The sequence below is a fragment of the Etheostoma cragini genome, chromosome 20, assembly GCF_013103735.1.
Source record: "Etheostoma cragini isolate CJK2018 chromosome 20, CSU_Ecrag_1.0, whole genome shotgun sequence".
Lineage (NCBI taxonomy): Eukaryota > Metazoa > Chordata > Actinopteri > Perciformes > Percidae > Etheostoma > Etheostoma cragini.
Genome location: NC_048426.1, coordinates 10,450,578 through 10,472,170, shown reverse-complemented (window position 1 = coordinate 10,472,170; position 21,593 = coordinate 10,450,578). Strand labels below are relative to the sequence as shown.

At 45.1% G+C, this 21,593-nt stretch overlaps 1 protein-coding gene across 8 annotated transcripts in view; it reads left to right on the top strand.

Moving 5' to 3' along the window:
* meis2a (Meis homeobox 2a) overlaps positions 1–21,593 on the top strand; it is a 79,533-nt gene that overhangs the window by 29,245 nt on the left and 28,695 nt on the right. For 7 of the 8 annotated variants that reach the window (XM_034857912.1, XM_034857913.1, XM_034857915.1 and 4 more), the window contains exon 8: positions 3,984–4,129. In XM_034857912.1, coding sequence (XP_034713803.1) covers positions 3,984–4,129 — 146 coding nt within the window. The remainder of the gene's footprint in view (positions 1–3,983; positions 4,130–21,593) is intronic. The other variant, XM_034857914.1, reaches the window with a different exon arrangement.

Genomic DNA, 21,593 nt, shown 5'->3' with positions numbered 1-21,593 from the left:
ATAGGAGGGCGTTGGAGGGAGGGTTGGAGGATCAATGTGGTGTGCTAGGGTGGAGAAGGCCAAAGGAGCTCCTGCTACAACAAGCCTCATAGCTCCTGTTCTCCGTCTACACCTCTTTCCTTCTCCTCATGAGTTTCTCTTTTCTCCTCATTTGGGTGAGCTAGGGTGAACATGCCTGACTAGTTTGAACTGACAGGGGGTGTGGGGGGTCTGTTGTAATTAGTCACTTTAACCACAGCTTCCATAAGCCACTGCCTCTACTCTCTTGCTTCATTACCCTGAAACAAATGCCGGGGCCTCCCAGTGCAAAATCACTGCACAGCCTTTAGAATAATACACAGACAACATCTAAAGCTTGTCTAGAGGCTTTTTTTCAGTAGGTGTTTATATAGTACAGGGACCAATAAGTCTGGAGTGTTATTTGATAACTAAACAAGACTGGGTTTGAATGTTGACAAGCCACAAACTATTGACAAGCCATTATTCATACATGCATTGGTATATCGGAATGGTAGAGCAGCAAAGGGACGGCTTACTTATAGTGTCAAAATATGTGTTACTCACGGCTATTTCCATAATGCTTCCAGGGCTGACTAGACGATAGTGGCTCCCTGAGGGGCATGGTGCCTCCTAGACATGAAGCATGATCTCTAGAGTCATTAGGACACCTTCTTACTCTCAGCAGACACTGTAGGACACTTTGTGCTTATCCAATTCTTTGTGCAAGAAATCCTGAAGCGACCCTGAATGTGCCAACATTGGATAAGCAAGAGTTGCAGTATGTTTACAGTCCTTTCCCAACCCGTTAATGAGCTCAGCCCTGAGACCAATTTACTCACAGGGAGATATATCTGAATGCATTTTTAATAACCACCCACTGGTGATGAGAGAGGGAATGTATGTGAGCGTAATGTGCTCTTGGACTTGGTGCGTGTTTGTTTGCTTGTGTTTTCATTCACTCCCTCGCCCTCATTGCGTCTGGTCATTGTCTTCCATCTCGCCTGATTACACCTTCTCGGTTTCTGTGCGTATTAAAACAAGCGCAAACTTTCATTGCAAACACTTTAGGTCAAGATATTAATGGAATGGGTAAGGGAGAAGGAGAGAGGAGGAAAGCATGAGGGAAGACAGACAGAGACTGGGGAGAGAAGGGAGGGGGGCTGTCTTTTTTCCATCTCCAAGGGCGCTGCTTTTCCAAAAAGTGCCTGGGGCTACACTCCAGCACCTCGGCTCCCCTAGGCCTTTCGGCTGCCTCCTAATAGCCAACCCCCATCTGTGTCACATGGGCAGATGATGGGACGCTTCCACATGCTCTGCCCTGCACTTTTTTTCCCCCCTATTTTTTTTCCCAGAGTGCACATCCACACAGGTTAGAATGGCAGAGTTGCCAGGGAACAGTCAGAAGCCATTAGCGTTTGGGACAATTTGCCCTGCAGCGTTCCTTCTCTCGCTCATAAGAAAGGAGTGGGGGTGGATGCAAAGCACCAGCTCTCCTTTAGATGTAATGAGGTTGTGCAAGTTGGGTCTTCTTTATTCTTTTTCTACTCCTTCTTTTCTTTCCCCTGCTTCTTCTTGTTCCTCTTCTTTCTTTCTTTCTTTCTTTCTTTCTTTCTTTCTTTCTTTCTTTCACTGTTCAAACTTGATTTTCCTATATTCTTGAATACACATATATTCCTGCATGTATATATAATTTCAAAACAGCTTTAAATACTGAATTCAAGATCTGTGCTTGAATGCCACATGTATGTTCTGTGCACACATGACAGTATCCATGTGCACGTGAAAGAAAGAGAGAGGGAGAGAGGGAGCTGAAAGCTGCGGAGTCTGGTTTCACCCTTGCGGGCTAGGGCAGGAGGCAGCAAGCATGCTGGGTAATGAAGTGACAGGTCAGTCTGTAAATACGCACGGGTCGCTCTGGCCCTGGCCAGGGGGGAGGCTATCGCATTGCAGTGAAAATGGAAACGTCAATAAAATTTATCTGCCAGCCTTTTGGCCACTGTGTGGTTCCATTGGATGAGCCTGACTGCTCACAGCAGGAGAGGGATTTGGAGACAAGCTCGAAAAATCAACACAAAACCTAGCGGCACACAAACAAACAACCAAACTGTGTATCAACATTATTCAGTGAAGCTCAAAAGAACAGCAACAAGGGGAGGGTGGTTAAAATTCACAGCTCACTAGCTGTTGTTATTAAGATTGGAAGCAAACTTGGGGAGTTAGACTCGACTTCCGTCTGGGTCGCATTTCTCAGGAAGCCCCTCACAGTCAGGGTAGGGCTATGGCCAGACCAAAGTTTATTGTTTTAGGCTTTCCTGAACAAGGATTCATACTTAGCCTGGGATTTACGGCATTTGCCACTAATGAATGCCCATTCTACAATTACAACACCCCTAATCTGTGTCCCCGTTCCCATATGTCCTTCAGAGGGGCTGTTGCTTCTTTAACTTCACACAGGGAGCGCAAAGTCGGCACTTCTCTGTTTTCCTCTTTCGTGTGGCTCTGTGCTAATGATGTGGAAGGAAAACACTGTGCACAGAAAGAAAAGAAAGACGAAGAAGAAAAAAGAGAGGGAAAAACAAGGGGGAGGAAAAAGAAAGTGGGGAAAGTAGCCAGAAGTGAGGGCCCCTGCTGTCCTTGTATTCTTCATTTATTTTGCATTTGATTACGCTACCAGTCGGATCCTTTTTCTTTCCCCCTTTTTAATGTTATTAGTTCAAATATTTATGCGAGATTAAGGCTTGTATAGGTGGTTGTGATTGACGCCTCCCCAAAAACAGGAGGACATGCGAGTCTGAATTTTGAGAACATCGGGGTCCTTCTCTGCCTTAGTGGAGGAGTTTTTCAGATACATAATTTAGATGCCCTCAAGGAAGGCTTTCAAGGCATTTGTGCCCGGGGGCAAGAAAAAATAACTATGACTGTTAAAAGTAAATCATTTTTGCTAATGCACAATTAATGCTGAGGAAGAGGAACAAGAAATAGGCAAAGGACAAAGATGAAAACTTTGATTTAAAGGAGAAATTGGGCCTGGGTTATGTGCATGTTTTCCTCTTGAAATCAAACGCTGACGGACATTAATGCGGGCGAAGCCGCCGCTGGCCTGTCATGCTAATCTTGTGGCGGAATGGGGAGGGGTGGCTGCGAGGGAAGGGAGTGAGAACTAAGAGAGTCGGGGCTTGGGCTTGGGTGGGGGAGGCAGACGACTCCATTATGTGCATCGAAGTGCAACAATAAACCACCCCAAATCACATCCCTACTTTAATACTCATGCGTCCCAACTCCTTTGAGTTTTGTTTGTATGTGAGTGTGTGCCTGTGCACGAAACATGAATTTATGAATGTACTGTATATGTCTGCATTACTCTGTCATGTCCCCTTTGGCTCATTTCAAAAGATGAACAAAAAGCTCAACATTATGTCAAGCATGCAAATTTAATTGAATTAATGGCATGAGTCTGAGCCTCTACTGTACTTGAAGGCTCCTTGTCCTTTTTTTGTCATTTGCTCCATTTTTTTTTTTTTTTACTTTCCTCCTCTTTCTGCTGCAGAACTGGAATGGGGAACCTAGCGTTTCAGCGTCCAACCATAACATTAGAGTCATTAACCCCTATTCCCCTCTCCCGTACTCTGGGGTATAGAACAACTTTGCTAGGCCTCTGTGTAAACCCCTCACTCGCTGTACAGGCCTTCCTCTAAGGCCATCTAAATCCCCCTACCTCCATATCTTCACTCCACTACAACACTGGCTTTGCTGCGGCGATTCTCTAGGCCTCAGTGCAGTGCTTTTGAATTCCTTCCTATCATGTGGTATTTGTCCATTTATCCATTTTTCATGAGCCTTAAACTCAGCTTTGACTGTCTGTACGTTGTTTCAGCTCTGAGAATTTTTAGATCCGTATATATATGTACTATTTTTTTTGTTGTATTCTGAGTCAGTGGTTTTGTGTGGGATGTTATTTAACCCCAGGTTTTGTTTCCGTCCAGGAGATGGCTTAGACAATAGCGTTGCATCGCCTGGCACAGGGGATGATGATGATCCGGACAAAGATAAGAAGAGGCAGAAAAAGCGTGGCATTTTCCCCAAGGTGGCCACTAACATCATGAGGGCGTGGTTGTTTCAGCATCTCACGGTAAGCACAGCCATTACTTTTTGGAGATACACATGTATGAAAGCAACCCAGGTAGAATCACACACACACACACACACACACACACACACACACACACACACACCTGTCACATAGTTGTTGAGTGACGGAGGCGCTGCGATGCTCACCTGTCAGCCACCTGTCAGAAGGACACAGTGACCAGGTCAATCTAATCAGTTCGGACTGTTTACTCTGCTCAGCACACTCTGAGTAAGAGCGAGATGGCCCGGCAATCCATCACATTTACTCAAATATGAGATGCACTGTTTGTTTGTCCTGAAGGAGAATGTTTTTTGTTTTTTTCTGGGGCAGATTAAGAGAAGGAGTGGTAGTTACTGGAGGGATGATTGTTAGCATCAAGGTGTGTAAAGATTTAGATTGAGTGCACAGATTTTTTAAATCTGATCACTTAAAATCAAACGTATGTTGTTATTTTTACAGTAACTCTTGTGTAGGTTTAATAATGTTATGGGTACAAATTTCTAGGGCGGCAGCTGTAACTTGTCTTTAAAATGCAGTATTTTCATTGGAATGAGCAAAATACTTTTCTTTTCAAAATCTATTCACCTCTTGATCAGTTTCACATTTTATAATCTAGTTGACTTGGTGACACTCTACATTGTGATTGACATTGAGATGTTAATATATTTCTCCTCCATAGCTTGAGAGGAAATTGTTTGTTTGCCAAACTGTTCAATCAGACAGCTCTGACATTGGGTCATTTATTCCATGGCTTGGATTAAATATTCAAATGCCACAGTAAATCAAACCCTTAAAATGATGGGATACTCTTAGCTTAGCTGTTTTCTGTATGTGACAGTCTACTTTTCTGTCTGTGTGTGTCATGTATAAGGGGATGGACCACATGTCCCCCCCTCACTAATGTCAGGACATTATCAGAACATCAGACTGTATTGATTTTGCAACACAGGTCAGATTTCAGGAGGAGGTGGCTACGCCATGACACATAAGCTGCTCACTGAGCACATGGCTCCCTGTCCCAGAGATGGAAGGACAATGTAGGGGGAAGGGTGAAGTAAAATAAAAGAGAGAGTAAGAAAGTAGAAGAGACATAGTTTAGCTTTAGCCTTATGGATCATCCTCACATTCTCAGTCTGTCACTGTGTGTGTCTGGATGCCCTCAGACTTCTTATGAAGACTGGACTGAGTTTGGAGTTTTCTGTTTGCTGTGTTTTTCCTGCTGTGTTTCTGTCCTGCGTTTCCTTCCTTTTCCCATCTACACACCTTCTCTCAATCAGCCTCGTTTGCCCTCATGCTCCCAGAGTTGTTTCCAGCCAATCAGCACACCACCTGTTTTCCAGCCTTAATCACCTCATTCCTCTTACCCTAACTTCTCGCCCCATCTCTGCACCTGCACGTCATCTCTTCGTCAGTGTAGTCTGTATTTAAGTCCTCTGGTTTTCAGTTCACCCTCTGATTGATACTTGTCTTTGAACCCTATGAGCAGTTTTGGCTTGCCACCCCAAACCTCAAGTAAAAAATTATTTCTTTATCTTCCTGGTTGTTTCCACCTGCTCTTCATGACACACATTTAAGAGGGTCAGGTAGCCCCCTGTGCACCCTGTAACCCCCCCCCCCCCCATCATACCAGTGCATACCCCCTTTCCAAAGCCCCTCTGCCCTGATTACCTAACCAAATACCCAAGTAATGTGTGGCCAGCAAATACGGCCTAATTGAAAGGGCTGTAAATCCATTACATATTGGTCAGGGATAATCAGTAGTGCTTTAATCACTTTTATCTATTCAGGAGCAGTGAAGCTGCAACAGCAAAGCCCTGAGCCTCGCAGGCCTTAGCGGCTCCACCACGCTAGTCTGCATGCTTATTATTCTCATCATTATCAAAATGACTTCACAGCTGTTCACAGCTCCATCGTTCCCTGACTGGAAACTTCTCACCAAACCGTCCAGCCCAGGCTTTAATCAGATGCTGAGGGTGGGAGGGAGGATACACTTTTATTATTATTATTTTTTGGGAGTAAAATGCTTTGTTTGTGTTTAAAAGGGACAAATGACAAAGGCAAAACGTGTTATTGAAGTGAAATATAAATACACCCTGTGTGAGTTAAGACTAAATATTTCCCCATGATTTGGCATCGTTCCTGGTGAAAGCCTCACACAGCTTCAATGCTCCCCTCTGCAAAAGATGCTGAGAGAAAGACAGAATGTCACATACAGGGCTTTGGGAAGAGTTGCCAACAATTTTCTTTAGAATTGTTTTAAAATTGAATTCAAAGAGTGGAAAGGAAAGGGGGTGGGGGGGAATCCCAATGTTGGGCACAGGCACATTTTTCAGAGAGCTGGTTAATTAAGATAGAGCTTTCAAGGCCCTCTGTGCCTCTCTCCTTTATCACATCCTCTGCTTGTAGATGTTCTCTCCAATCTTTATTTGTTTCTTTTGTGTAAAGCCCTGGCCAGTCTTGTACAAATTATAATCCCTCCCTTTTAACCTGCCTTCATTTCTCTACTAAGGAAGAGGACTAATTGAATTATCCCCCTTCTCACAATCCAATTCTCCCACCCATAAACTCTCTCACTCTCTCTCGCTCACACACACACACACACACGCATTAGCCATTCTCCTTTCTTTTAATTTGTTAAGCAAATGTATTTGCCAGTGCTGGATGCGTTTGTGCAAGGGTGAATTCTTAGGGACTTTGGCCCCTGAATGGCCTATAGCGGCATTCTGCCATTCATGCATTCATTAACTGAGGGGTGAGGAGTGAAAGGAGCGGCCTTGTATTTTCCTCAAACTGCGGGGCCAGCATGGAGCTCCTCTTCTATGAGCCGCAGGGGTCTCTCTACATATGTTCTCAACATCCAGCTATTGTCACATCTTCTGAAAAGCTCAAAAGAACAGGACCCCCCCTCACACACCGAAAAACAACACAGGCCAATAGTAACAACTGTTGGCTTTTGGATTCAGTATAACAAAATTGCCCTCTCCCTCTCCCCTCCCACCCTGCCTTGCTTCACTCTGACCTCACACTCTCTTGGGAGAAATCACAAGATGGTCTTCTTGACCGTCACATATAGAAAGTTACCATCAACCCTACCATGCTAACATTCCAGCTGAGAGGAAAATACAGTTTTGGTGGCATAGAGATCTTACAAAATATGCAAAGATTCCACAATTACTCCGTGGAGAAGCTGGGATAACTCCGACGTCTTTTACACTGAGCACATGCACTGGAGAGCACGTGAGCTGGCAACCTTAAATGCTCCATATGTAATTGGCAAACGGCAGGACAGATCAGCTGGTGTTAGCTGGCAAAGAGGGTCAGGCCGTCTCTCCAATCCCTCCTTCTATCATCCCTCCCTCTCTCTCTCTCTCTCTCTCTTTCTCTCTCTGTCCCTCTCTAATACCCCCTCCCTCCCCATGAGTTTCTGGATGTCTTCCAGCTACATTAGGGAAAGGAAAATCCCAGACTGTTGGTATAAGCTTTTCAATACTACAGGGAGATTATGTTATCAGAAAGGTAAACTTCACTGTTAGGGGTGAAATGTTGTACTGCACTTCAAAAGCATGGTCTGCAAAATTTAGGACAAGAAGAAGATAGGTTGATAGAGGGAATAAAAGATAGTAGGAGAGAAGTTCTTTTCTTATTGTTGCTCAAGGCGATGCCCTTTTTTTTTTGGCCAAAGAAAACTCTAAAATTTACAATTAGGCCCTTGGCGCCCCTTGCCTTCCTTCCCTCATACCCCCTGCTAGCCCCCTGCTAGCCCTTACTCACCCCTGTAAAGACAAGGGTCGGCCTCGCAATGAAAACAGGAAGCACTCAGATACAAAGATACCACTCTGGGCTGTGGCCTTGTCTTTTGACTAGTGTAAACCCTCAAACACCTATGAAAATAAATAGGGGACCTCAGGAGCAAACCAGGCCAAGTGAGGGGTTGGCACACGTGTGCATGTGTTACTTAAAAAGGAGGGAGGGAGGGATTGAGTGAGAGAGAGGGGGAGAGTGGTCAGTCAGATGAGTAAGTAGGTAGCCCTCTCAAGCATCAAGCGTCTCAGGTTTTGTGCCGGGCCACCCTTTGGCCTGGGTGTTTGGGGAAATTCTGTTAAGCTGCTAAGCCAGGTGTATTGGTCCCCTGGGCTCCTTGGAAGGGAAGTGATATACCCCATGGTCATTTGGAAAGTCCTTGGACTGTGAGTAATAGAACTGTGTGTTCAGATGAAATATCAATGATTAGATGTTTTTTTAGATATAATAATTAGGATCATCATCATTGTCTTTTTATCCTTCTATTGTAAGTGTAACACCAATGTGAGTATTGACTCATATAAACAGATTTTTGTCTGAATTAATAAAATAAACATGAAGAACGCTCACAGCGGCGCTCAAAAGATGCCCTGTTAATACAGGCGTAAACCCGAGTGGGGACACAGCACACTTTGTGAGGAGATATGTGCATTGTGCTGCAAACATCATTAGACATTACTGGCAGTGGCTGCCCCCCACCACCACCACCACCACCACCACCTCCACCTCCTCTCCCAATCCCAGCCCAACATAGCATTAGTCTCCATGACAACAGGGTGTCATCGTCAGGTCGAGCCCTCCTTGCCGCTCTCTCGACCGCCCTTTATAGACACACATAAAAGAGCCAGCTAGGGTCATTCACAAGACATGGGCGCAGGCAAGGCCAAACCTGGCAACGGATGTTTGTCCCATAGGATAAACAAGTGTACAAGTCCGTCCCTCAAAAAGAGAGGGCATGTTGTTTGAGTAGACTAAACAGTCAACTCTGCAGGATCCCCAGTTTTGTTTAAGCTACTCTAGTCCTTCTAATCCTTGTGTGTTGTTCCAGTACACGTAGCATTTAACTGGTGGAGACACACATCTGCAAACAGTTTGAAGTACCCAAGCCCTTTCTCCTTTTACACCAAACTGCTGAAATATGTTTATTTATTCCATAGCTTCTTGTGCCTACTATTGCTTTCCAGTTTACATGGCACAATACAAAAAATGATGCTTAAGTAGTTAGTTAACTTACATCTTGTGCGATTACATTGTTCATTTGTAAAATGAACTTTTTAAAGCCATAAATATTCTGAAGCTGCAACTATGTTTCAGTAAAGTACATTGAAAATCTGTTTGCCTTTTACCTCCTTAGCTTGTGTGAGTTTAGATGAAGAGAGATGGTGGAGACAAAGCAGAAGGCAGGTGAAGGGGGGTTTAGGAGTAAAACCATGGGTAAGGAGGGGGTAAAGAGGGGGCTGCTTAAGGTCATAGAGGTGGAAGCCTGGAGGAGGCCCACACACTAATCTGTCATGTGCTTGTTTGCCTCAGAGCCCAAAAGTCAGCTCTCCAGTCACCCGTAGCAACCCAGGCGACAGTTTGGTTCACTGCCGCTGCCCAAATGTGTGACTATCAGTGGGAGACGCAGGAAAGAGTCATCACATTACTTGTGTGACAACACCCATTGCTTTGTGCGTGTGTGTTTACAAAACAGGCGTTAGTGACAATATGACAGGGTAGTTTGGTGGTGTTTAGCACTGGAGTCTTTGATAATGACTCTGAAGGAGAAATTTTGTGGTGGGGGGTGGAAGTTTGGTGCTTAGCTATTGTCTGGTCACTGTGTTCTAATGTTGGCTGCTCAGCGACCCTGGAAAACAGAGACACAAGCCACCTCAGCCTGCCATCTGTTCTTCCCCAGCCGGGCCGCCACAGACATGGACAGACACTCAAACCCAGACACTCCGACACTATAGTGAAAAAAGAAACCCACAAGAAATGATTTTATTTCACGCAAGAAGCTCACCTTCCATGTCAGAACTCATAATTAAATTACTCCTACTTGTCAACAAGATGATTCCTTCTAGATCAAGAGAGAAGAAAACAGAAAGTTTAGAAGGGGGATCCAGTGACCACCAATTTTCACAGGCTGTATAATTATATGATGGGCCGTATCAACTTTGCCATCTCATTGCAGATCGGCTTTGTGGTACTTTACCAGTGTTTGTGTGTCACAGCTCTATGGTTGGAGCCTTGTTTACAGTGTGCTTTAGCATAGTAGGTAGTCATTCCAGAGGTTTAGTGTTGCTGTACTGTATTAGAATGTAATAAGCCCTAATTCGTTTCATGTTCCGACATCCGACCTTTACACTTTGCTCCCTAATCCAGATCTGTCATAGTTCCACTTCAAAGCCAACTAACACATGGAACCAACTGTCATATAAAGCATGGCACATAAACCTAACATACAATATTGTGTGTGTGTGTCTGCGCTCTTGTGAAAAGAGTAGACATGTTTGCTTGTTTATCCACAAGATGAGCATTGTGATATTGTACATGTGAAAATGCAGGGATACCTGCATAAGTCTGACACTTCTCTTCCCTCTACCTCATGTTCACTCCCTCTTTCCTACCTCCCGGTTCATTTTCATTTCTGCTGTTTGCGTCTTAATACAGGTTGTTTAATGAAGTAGCAGAAATGAATGTTTTGCTAAGGGACTGTTTATGACACTGCATGGAGGTGATGAAGCTGTGTGAATCTCCAGTGTTTGCCAATGAAAAGAAGAAGTAACCCGCGACATATCCTCCAGTAAGACAACAGAAAGGGGAAAACAAAGGAGGAGAGTGTATGTGAATTTCATTAAAAGACATTTTACAACAGTGGTGTCCTCATGGAAGACTGGGAGCACAGCATGAGTTTGACCGACCCCTGCAGAGGTGACTGCACGTGCCCTGACCGCAGCAGAATGCAAACAGGGCTAGGCCTGTGGAGGGCAGTCAGAGTTATAAGCTCACAGCTCTGAAACAGTGAGAGACTCCTCCAAGAACACACATCCACAAAGCCGAGGAGACCTCTTTAAGGCCCTATACGCCCCAGCCTGGCAACGCCTCCATGCCTTCAGCACAGCAGCGCAGTCCTCGCCTGCTGTAGTCATAACACTGATCTGTTGGCTGGGACCTGGCTGAGCTGACTCTATGGGAATAGGGCTGGATGACGTCATATATAATAAAGGACCCTGTAAGGTAGTCTGTGATAGCGTACATGCCCCCGGTGGAAAACCCAGGTTATTAAGATGGTGGTAGCTGATTCTGTGCCGTTTTCCCCTTTCTACACTTTTGGGGTTATCTTACTCATAACAAAACGTGTAAGAGGATTTTGGTTTCACATCTTAGAGGGAGTTTCCTTAAATTACCCCTTACCCTTCCAGGGGTACCGCCCTGCAGGCTAGCCTCATCACCCCACGGTTGATTGCAGGGTTGTGGCAATAGCTGCTAGAACGGTGGCTGCTGCATGCTGGGGACCATTGAGGCCAATGAGATTCTGCTGCAGGCCTCCAAGCTGCCCCAGCATCGCTTTGATATTCATCTCACACCAACAGAAGAATAATGCAAAAGGGAAAAAGGAGCAACACAAGTGTTGCAACGGCAAACCAGGCTAAAAAGGGAGGGAGGCAAGGAAAGAGAAAAGGTTGAGGGATGGAAGCCTTGACTAGAAATCAAAAACAACTGGGTTTTTCACTGTTTAGTTTGTCATGGGACCCTGGCTGCACCAAATCCCACTCCTGCCATTTTGTGTGATTTTGCTCCCCTCCTTTCCTACCCCTCTCAAATGCATGCTTTAGTTTTGCCCAGCTCTCAGTCCAGGAGCAGGCAGTGGGATTCCTGCACAGTGGGGTCCTTATAACTGGGAGCCATGTCTCTTTTTCTCACCTTTCCCCCCCCACTTCCCCACCTTTTCATTTTCCCCCATTGATATCTTCTCTCTTTCCCTCTCTGAACATATGGACTGTTTTTTTTAAGAGTGAGCCAAGTCCACATCAAAGACCGAGGCTGAGCGGGTCAATTTGTTGCTCCTTCTCCTGACTCTTCCCCCTCCACTAGCCTCAGTGGACCCTCCCTACATCGCAGCCATTTACCCCGAATGCTCAATTGTTCCAGCAGTTCTGCCTAGCATATATATTGAGCTGTATGTTGTTAGTGTCTGTTCTTCAAATGGAGCCAAACACGTTTCTCTGCAGCCAGATCCCCCTTAGATCATGTAAGGCTACACAAATGAGCATGTGTGAAAGATAGCAACCCCTGTATCAAAAATAGCTATACCACATGCTGATAAGAAAAAGCAGAGGGATAGAGGAAGAAGGGAATCAAAGAAAGAAAATCAAATAAAAAGAAAAAATAAAGATATATAAATCCAAATCTAAGTAGAGCAGGCCTTGGCTCCAGATGTGAATCTCTCTGAATAGTGATTACGAAGAAAGCTAGTCCCCTATATCCCCAGGGCTGCAGCAACTGACACACAAAGCACCTCTCTAAAGCCCATAAACCAGCTTGTACAATTATTTAGATAAAGAGGGCGACAACAGCAGTGTATGCCTCACAACCCAGAACCTCCTCCTTGGCTCTCACCCTCTTACTACTCCTGCTCCTCCTTTACCCCTTTCTCATCCAGCATAAACATGAAGAAATGAAAGAGGGGGGTAAATGTGTAATTAGCCACACATTTCTGAATCCTCCTTAATGTTCATTACTAAAACCAGGGGCAATTACAAAGTTCAAAGAGGTTTAGGGCACCAGCAGCCCGCATAATCAGTTGCAAATTAAGCACAGCTCATTTGTCACAGCACAGCATGCACACTTATATGTGGAAACACACATGCATGCACGTAGTCAGAGTTGAGTCATAGACAGGCTGACAGGCATCAATTTCCATGCAGGCACAAATCTCAGCTACCCCAAGGCACCGAGTTAGGTTGCCCAATCCTCTTATGCTCTGATTCTTTGTTTTTACTAGACAACAGCAAACACCGCTGTGACACCTTCCCCTTAGCTTGCTCAACATTATACTGTATCCGACTTGCATTCATCCTCTTATAGGTGTCCTGTTTGCTCTTTCAGTCCCCGCCGCCACCTGTCCCGTCCGGTCTCCATTTTACAGCTTCTATTTTTTCCTCTGTGTCTCTCTCCTCCCACCTTGCTGTGCCTAATGCAAACACGTGACAGTGTGTGTTTCATGTCTGTCCCCAGAGGTGTATCTCGGTTACCTCTGGGGCCGGGTCACAATGGCTAATCCTGTCTTCAGGTGGCTGTTTAGCACACTGAGAGGAGAGCTCGCAGAACCGGAGATGAGCTCCTGTTACAGGACTCCCTGACCAGGGGTCACCTCCGACACTGTCAGAATACACACACAAACACACAATAACACACACACAGACCAACACACACACACACACACACACACACACGCATACACACATACACACACATGTCTTGGCAGATAGGCAAGAATGCTTGTACATGTATGCACACACACATATATGCGTACAATCTGTACACACACCGAAGTTTTCACACACAAACACTGTCACTCAAACACATTGAGCCTGCTTATCTATCCCAGGTGGCTCAGCCTTAATGTCTATCCTCCCTTGTTCTTTATCTGCCTACTGTACTAGTCTTCTAGTCTTTCTCTGTCTTCTCCCATTCCCAGATCAGTCAGCCTCTTGTTCACATTAGGATTCCCTGATATGATCTCCATGAAGACTTGCTCTAGTGGCCATGCGTTGCCTGTCCTGCCCGGCACCCTCATTGTTTAAGCTGCTCTCACACAGGGACACAGTCAGGTCTCCAGTGAATTGAATGGAGCCCTATCATGTGTGGCTCAGCGTAGTGGGAGAGAGAACTCATTTTTCAGTGGGGGAACGACATCCATCTCAGCAGCCGAACGCTGGCTGTTTCATTAAGTAGCCCATCCAGGCAGACAGATGTGTTCACCACACAGCCATGTTTGCCTATGCAAGAGCGTGTATTAACCCACAATCCTTTGGGGGAGATTAATAGGCTATCAGCCCCTTTCCATTGATTATCTCCATGCCATTTTCCCCTCCGTTCCTTGGCTAGATATTAAAAACTAATGAAGCCTATTAAAAACGAGAACCGCAAGGCTCTTCACGGATCATTTTAGGTTATTTGGATTCAAAGAGAGAGGGATCTCTTCAAGGCACCGTTTGAGTCGAATTAGGAAAATAAATGTGGAGAGCAGTGTGGAAGAAACAGGAGGAAGAAAGAGGAGAGAGAGTGTGACTGTAAAAAGATGTGTGTTTAAGAAAAGACAACTCTACTCTGACACATAGAGCGGAGACACGGCAGATGTTAACAATTCCAGAGCATAGCAAAGCATTCCTAGTTGGAACCACGTCCTAATTGCCATAATGGAGGTGGTAAGCGCTGACAGTAATGGAGTCGTGGGGATCCATCCCCAGCAACCTGAATTAGGGTCCACTTGGCAGATCCACTTCAAGATGGGCTGTGTTTTTTGCCAAGATACGCTTGTTTTCACTGCTCTGCAAACCTTTTCCCCATCTTACATCACCGACTTTTTTTTCCCTGCCATGGTGTAAAACGTAGGGGGCTCAGGGTTGGTGGTTGGCATTGGGGGCAGTCTGAAGGGAGAAGGCTAGTGTGGGGAAGAGGGTGTCTGAGATAGATGGATCAGAGAGAACTGGGCGGCAAGTGAGCAAAGAGTTAAAAGCATCCATGTGATGGGCTCACCTCTGCACCAGGCCTGGTGAAAGGCGGCAGGGTGCTGTCGGGGAAAATGACTTCCTGAGACATTACCATCAATCACCAGACAGGTCAGGCCCCCCGATCCTGCCATCAGGATGGAGGAGAGGAGAGGGGGATGGGGTGGAGGATTAGACTAGAGGGGACGAAAACAGAGAGGAAGACTGGGTTCAGGCTTGTTGGGGAACAGGCTATTAACAATCTCTTTCTCTCAGTGTCTGACTGTTTTATGTCTTTCTCTTCCTCTGCCTATCTATCTCTCCATGTCTTTCTCTCTTTCTATTTTCCAGTCTTCCATAAAACGGCTACCCAGGCATTCAGGAACAGCCCCTGCTGGTCAGAGTCCTCTCCTGTGCTTAATTGCATCATTAATTATTCCACAGGCAGTTGGCTAGAAGCAAATCTAAAGAGAGGAAGAGAAATAGAGAGGGAGCAAGAGTTAGATGGGGGACAGCTGTCCAACACCCCCAGTTGGTCTTGCTTTCACTCCTGTTTCTATCTCTGTCTCTTTTTCTTTCTGTAAATGAAGGATGGGAGAGGGGAGGGGCTTGGGTTACCTCAGTGAGTGGTTGTGTTACATTCCTGAGAAGCGAAGGGGTAGGAGGGGGGGGGTGGTTCAACGAGTTGTTGAAAAGAACACAGACGCTTGTCAACAGCCTCCGAGCCGGGGAGCCATCAGGCCTTGCTTTAGGCCCGGAGGTCAATGACCCTGTGTTGCACCCAGAAAGAGACCCAGGTAGAAAGAGAGAGAAAAGAACCACCAAAAGCTACAACAAATCGCCATATGGTACGTGTCACTGCTTGTCTGTGGCAGAGGTCAGTCAAAAGCTTAAAAAAATCTCTAAATTCTTCTCTTTCTCTCTTCACTCATAAAACACTGTACGTGACAAGTGACTGGATGAATGTGGATTAGCTTTCTCCAAGAAAGTAGACGGAAGAGGAGAGGCAAATGGAGAGAGAGACCGAGAAAACGGCAAGCGTCACGGCAAAATGGCCCATTAGATTTAAGGAGTAAAAGTTCATCAGCTTTATTAATGGGAAGGTATATAAATGAAGTATGAATTACCTGACTTTTATGGAGTGGCGAGAGCGAAACTGGAGTGTCTTATGATATAATGTTTTAGTGAGCTGTACTGAGCGCTCTGATGAGCACGCTGCAGAGAGGAGGATGAGAGAGAGTGGAGAGAGAGAGAGAGAGAGAGAGAGAGAGAGAGACTGGAGTGTGCTGGGGTCCCCTGAGTCCAGCGGCTGGAAGGTTGCCTGATTGTTGCTAACATGCGTAGCTGATCGGGTTAGCTCGGAGACAGGGACGTCCGTAGCTTCCAGGCTTATTATTTGCGTATCATTAGCTAGCATAGTAAAAAAGAAATGCTGGCACGAAGAAAAAAGGTCAGCCACATCTCTGATTTTGTCGGTCTTTTACACACATGCATGCAAACAAAACTGTGCAGCTACAGTCGAACATGCATGCAGTTGTGCATGCACAAGTAATAAACAAACATGCATGCACGCAATACAGTACAAGGACAAGGGCCCACACGACAGTGCACAGACAGACACACACACACAAACACACATGCTCCCCACCATCCTGTAATAAGCGGTAAGCTGAGCTAGCTGATGGTCATCCTCTCATGGGGCTGCTGGGTGGCTGCCAACTTCCTGCTTGCTTTGTCAGTGGATAAAGCCCCTAACAAACGAGAGGGCTGTAGCTGGGCAGGCCAGCCAGGTCGAAGGTCACCTCAGCCCCCGGGCAGGATTGAGCCTAAGAGCACTACAAGGAGAGAGAGAGGGAGAGGATGGAAGAATGCACTTAACGATTGGCTGCTATTAACCAGGCCTAAAAGCTATATCCCTCCCTTACCACTCCTTCTCTTCTTTTCTTTTCTTTTCTTTTCCCTTCTCTTCTTTTTTTTTTGAGGCGGCACTTCACAAAGGCATTTTAACTTCACCTCGCATGTCGACTCTGCTTTGAGGAACATTAAGAAAGTGAAAGATCCTGAGGGCATTTGTCAGTCCACACAACCCCATGCAGCCAGCCGCCCCTGGGTGTTGAGCAATGACAGGAGATATCTCCTTGACTCATGCACCCTCAGATGAAAGGAGAGCTCAGAAGACGTGCATGTCTGAGAGGCAAAAACGGTATTCAGTAAATGAGAACAGACACAACAGGTAGGGACGGGGTGGTGACGGATCAGGGCTTGGCTGCCTTTGTTCCATGGAAGTACTTGTGATCTCTGATGAATGCACCTATGGTTACCATCCTCTATGCTCCTCCGTCTCACTGACAGGGACATGATCTGATGGTCTGTTGTGGGCCTAAGAGCTTCTCTCATTGGCAGATGATAGAGGAAAAGGGAGACAGTGCACGAGAGAAAATAAAATCCTTCCTTCCACCCCAGCTGCCCATTCAGAGGGAGAGAATATTTGACATGGTTGACTTGAACACATTTAGCATCATTAGCAAACAGGAAGTGTCCCCTGCAGCTGTTTTTTGGCGGGGGAGGGGAGTGTTCCTGTCCACACTGTAATGGACAAATGTTACCCACCATGTTTGCCTTTCATTTCTGACCTGAAAAACAAAAATTGACATTACAAATGTCCTATGATATCTTCCAAATTGGCTTGACATTCCATAGCTGGCCCCGGGGGTTTCTTGTTTGTCCTCTGTAAGTGGTTGTGCTCTTGTTGTTGTGTCCTGAGGCTCGCTATTAGAATGTACTGGCCTTTCTTTCAGAATGCAGAGTCTTAAAGAGACAGAGGGAGAAACTAGAAAGAGAGAGGGAGAGAGCTAACAGAGGTTGTGGCTGTGTATTTGAATACTTATGCTCATTAAGCTAATGCATAATGAAAGGGAGAACCGTCAAGTGGAAACTCTCAGAAGCTTCTATTTGAAGAGCAAGCACACCCCCGTTTCTCTCCCTCAGTTCGTCCATCTCCCCACAAATGAATCTGTTTCTATTTCAATTGAAGATCAGAACCACTTTACTTTGACTTGGGAAGTTAAACAAAGTCAGCAGAACACAATAGAGAAAGAGGATAAACTTAAAGAGACCCTGTATGTTAATATTAAGTCCTTTTCCCAACAGACTTTATCAAAAGGCTTTAGGTTGTAAGTGCTTTACTATCCCAGCATATTTTTTAAAGTGGCCTGTAAGCGTCAGTCTAACATCTAACATCCTAGACACATTTAAAGCAGAAATATATATATATATATATATATATATATATATATATATATAGTCTAAGGAAAAACAAAGCCACATTTCAGGAGGTAGTTTTGAAAGCACAGAAACTGTTTTTCTCCCCCGTAAGAAATTTGTGCATTTGGTGGTGTCCTTTTTTTATTCCACCCATGCCAGAGGTTTTCTTATGCAAACTCAAATTCAGTAAGTCAGTGTAAAAAATAATTGCCTTTTTACAATGTGTGCATACGTCATTAAACCAGCGCCGGTGTTTATTCAGAGGCTTAGTAGGTTCACTACACTTCAGCTATAGCGTGTGCTCCCAGTGACTTTATGACTGGCAACAGTGACAAGTGGTGAGGATATGAGGTTGTTGAATGCAGGCAAAGTGGGTGGGTCTACTGCTTTGACAGGCCCACCAGGCCTCTAATGATCTGCTTATAGGCCCTTAAAGTCCCTCGCAAAGGCATGAGACCAATTACCTCACACTCCCAACTAGCAACATCGTACAGCATAAAAGAACGGTAGGTTCATTTGTACCGAATCATAAAACAAATCTACCAAAGAGTTGAAAAAGTAACGTTTTTTTATTGAATTTTAATAGGAACATAATCCTTTTGTAGGAGGATGATCCTTTTACCTCAGCTGTAGTCATTGCAACAAGATGTTTTAAAGGTTTCTTTGAGAGCAAGTAGTGAGCATGGCTGTGTGTTGACATCAGGCATGCTGGAGAGCAGAGCAGAGCAGAACAGAGCTGGGTGCCCCTGAGCACGCAGTTACCACAACAAAGCCAACAGACTGGTCTGATAAACCAGGCCAAATTCCTGCCCTCTAGGACCTGGCTTAAAGCTTGAGCGGAAACTTTGGAAGAGGGGGGACGAGATGAGAGGAGAGAAGAGGAGAAGAGAAAGAGGTGAAGAGGATACAAGGCCAGACAGGTTAGCGTGTAGTAAGAAAGGGATAGCTGCTGGGCCCTATGGAGTACGGCAGGAGAAGGAGAGATCGACGGAAATGAGAGAGAGGGAGGGACTGAGAAGAGACGAGGCCCCCGCTGTAAGGATGCAGGGATCGTATTCCTTCGCTTGAAAGTGGAGGGGCAGCCGTGTGGTGGAAAAAGAAGCCATGAACTCGATCTGACGATTAAATAGGCTCATCTCTATGGCTGCAGGCAACAAATGAGACCGGGTCCACAACAGAGCACACACAACAGTTTGTGTATATAACTGTTGGCAAATTCCAAAAGATCTATGGGTTGAGTGGAGTTGATCCTTGTTCAGGAGTCTTTTGCAGATTCCTGCATAGATAGTGAACAAAGTTTTATTTTCTTTATCGGATAAAAGTGATACCTAAATATAATTATGCGTGATAGCATTTGGAAGCATTCCCCTAAAAACATCTCCTTTTCTGCTGGTCGATCTGTTAAGTCTGGAGGTGCATTGGGATTGTGTGGGAGTGATTGCTATTTAGCCTCATGGAGCTTGGTACAATCAGATGCCTATATTTTGCATATCCTCCAGGGCTTCTTTCTCACCCTCATCGCTCCATTCATTCCTCGCTCCTTCTGACTCCCCTCACCCACTTTACTGTTACTGTAGCTTGGCAGGCGAGCGGGGCAGTTATGCTGTAGAGCTTCGCTACAACCTTGCACCATCTCCAGTGAACATAAATTAATGGTGTAGAGCAAACAGGCTGCTGGCATTGGTCCAGGAGCAGGCTTCCGGAGCCCAGCCAGCGATTGTTGTGGCAGGCCATGGCATCAACAGCAGTAGTAGTACTGATGCACTGCCAGCCAACCAGCCAGCCAGTCAGAGAGGCAGAGAGAGAGACTTGGGGCCCTTTTGCTCTATAATAGATGCTGCGGGCCTCGTCAGTCCGGCTTGTATTTGCAGTCATCACTGTTTTACTGTCAGAGGGCAGTCCTCTGAGAGCCCTTATACTTATTGTGGAAGCATTGGAGTCTTGAGTGAGCGAGACAGAAGTGTAGTGGTATGTTCTGAACGCAGACGGGGTGAGGTGTAGATATGGATGTACTTTTATTTGCTGTTATCAGAGGTTGGCATGCAGTGTGTGCTGTGTTGTAGGTTGGCAGCTTGTGAGTTCTGTTTATAAGTTGTCTGTTATCTGTGTGTGTGTGCTGTGTTGGGGGGGATGTGCTGGGGGGGATGTGCAGTCAAGAGAGGGAGAGAGAAAGGGAGAGCTGCTTGTTGAGTCATTGAGTCATGAGGCATTCTTGCCTGTTTTCAGACTGTTGTCAGGAAGCAGTGTAGTTCCCAGTAAAATCAAACAAACACCAACAAAAATGGGAGAGAGTGAGAGAGAGTGATGGAGAGAAAAATTAAGTTAAGCGTAGAGATACAAATGCAGATGGTTTTGAAGATAGTGATGAAAAGAGAACAGCATATGTTCAGAAGAACTTCAACCAGTTTACTCCATTTGCAGTCCTCAGTTTGGGGTTAGATATGTGTCAGAATAAACCAGACACTAGAACATAATGGATTTAATAAATTAAAATGTATCTTTGAAATCACAAAGCTGCATTACTCACTGTTTTAATTAATCATAACTGTAATGTGTTACAAACAATTATTTCTAGTTTATACTGAAATTCGTCATAGAAATATGAAGCTCTTCTTTTTTTACTTGTTGCTCGTCAATCTATTTGATGTTTACAGAAAGAAGTAATGAACCATATCCTTCAATTTAAACCTTAAAATATGTCAGAATACTACAACTAAAAGCCAGATATTTCTCTGTGCATAGTAAACACTCGTGATGGATTCAAAAACTCCACTGGATTTATTTGTCATATCTGTTTGATCTCCCGGTAATGCCGATTTGCATTCAATCTCATTGTCATTTGTCAAAGAAGCCAATTGTAACATTATTAACAACGGCAACTTGATATTTAAAATGTGCCAATCTTATGCCAGCTCAATGCAGAATCCATATTAAAATGTCATTCCTATATTTGATTGCGTTTATTTCTGACAGAGAATATTATTATCATCCTCCAGTCGCTTTGATTAAAAACAAATAAGATTCCAATCAATGTGAGGAAGGCATTATGAAAGAAAATACTGAGTAACAATATTGCTGTAAAACTAGACAGAAACTCACAATGAAGTCCAACATAAAAGCATTACTATGCAAAAAGTTATTAAATAGAATTGTGTCTATTTAGCATTTGACACTTTTCTTTAAAACAAATAGACCCTTTCCAAGTGACAAAATAGCTGGGGCTAAATCCCACAAATCATCATGAGCAAATCCTTTGTGTTGCCACGGCAACAGGGTAAACAGCCAATAGCCTGTGATTTCCTGGGAGTCATTAGCATGGAATAGGTTTGCAAGCCGCTGCGACCTTATGACCTGGCTCTATAACTCATGTCACACACTGATGATGTCATTCATCAATGGGGTCTACCAGCAGCTCAGGCAAGGGGCTGCAGGTTGGTTGAGCGGCGGGGAAGGGGCCGAGTGGGAAAAGCAGCGAGGGTTGAATTGAACGGCCGGGATAATGAGGGGGTTGTGTGGCAGTGAATAGGTGTCGGGAGAGTATGAATCTGATATATAGCAAGTTGGATGTTGAATGAGTAGATAGGAGTCGGTGTAGGGGCGAAAGGTGTGGTGTGACGTAAGTGTGGATCAGCAGTAGATGTGGTTATTGTATATGGTGAAATGCCAAGCTGGGGCTCAGGGGGGGTTTAAGCACCAAACACAGC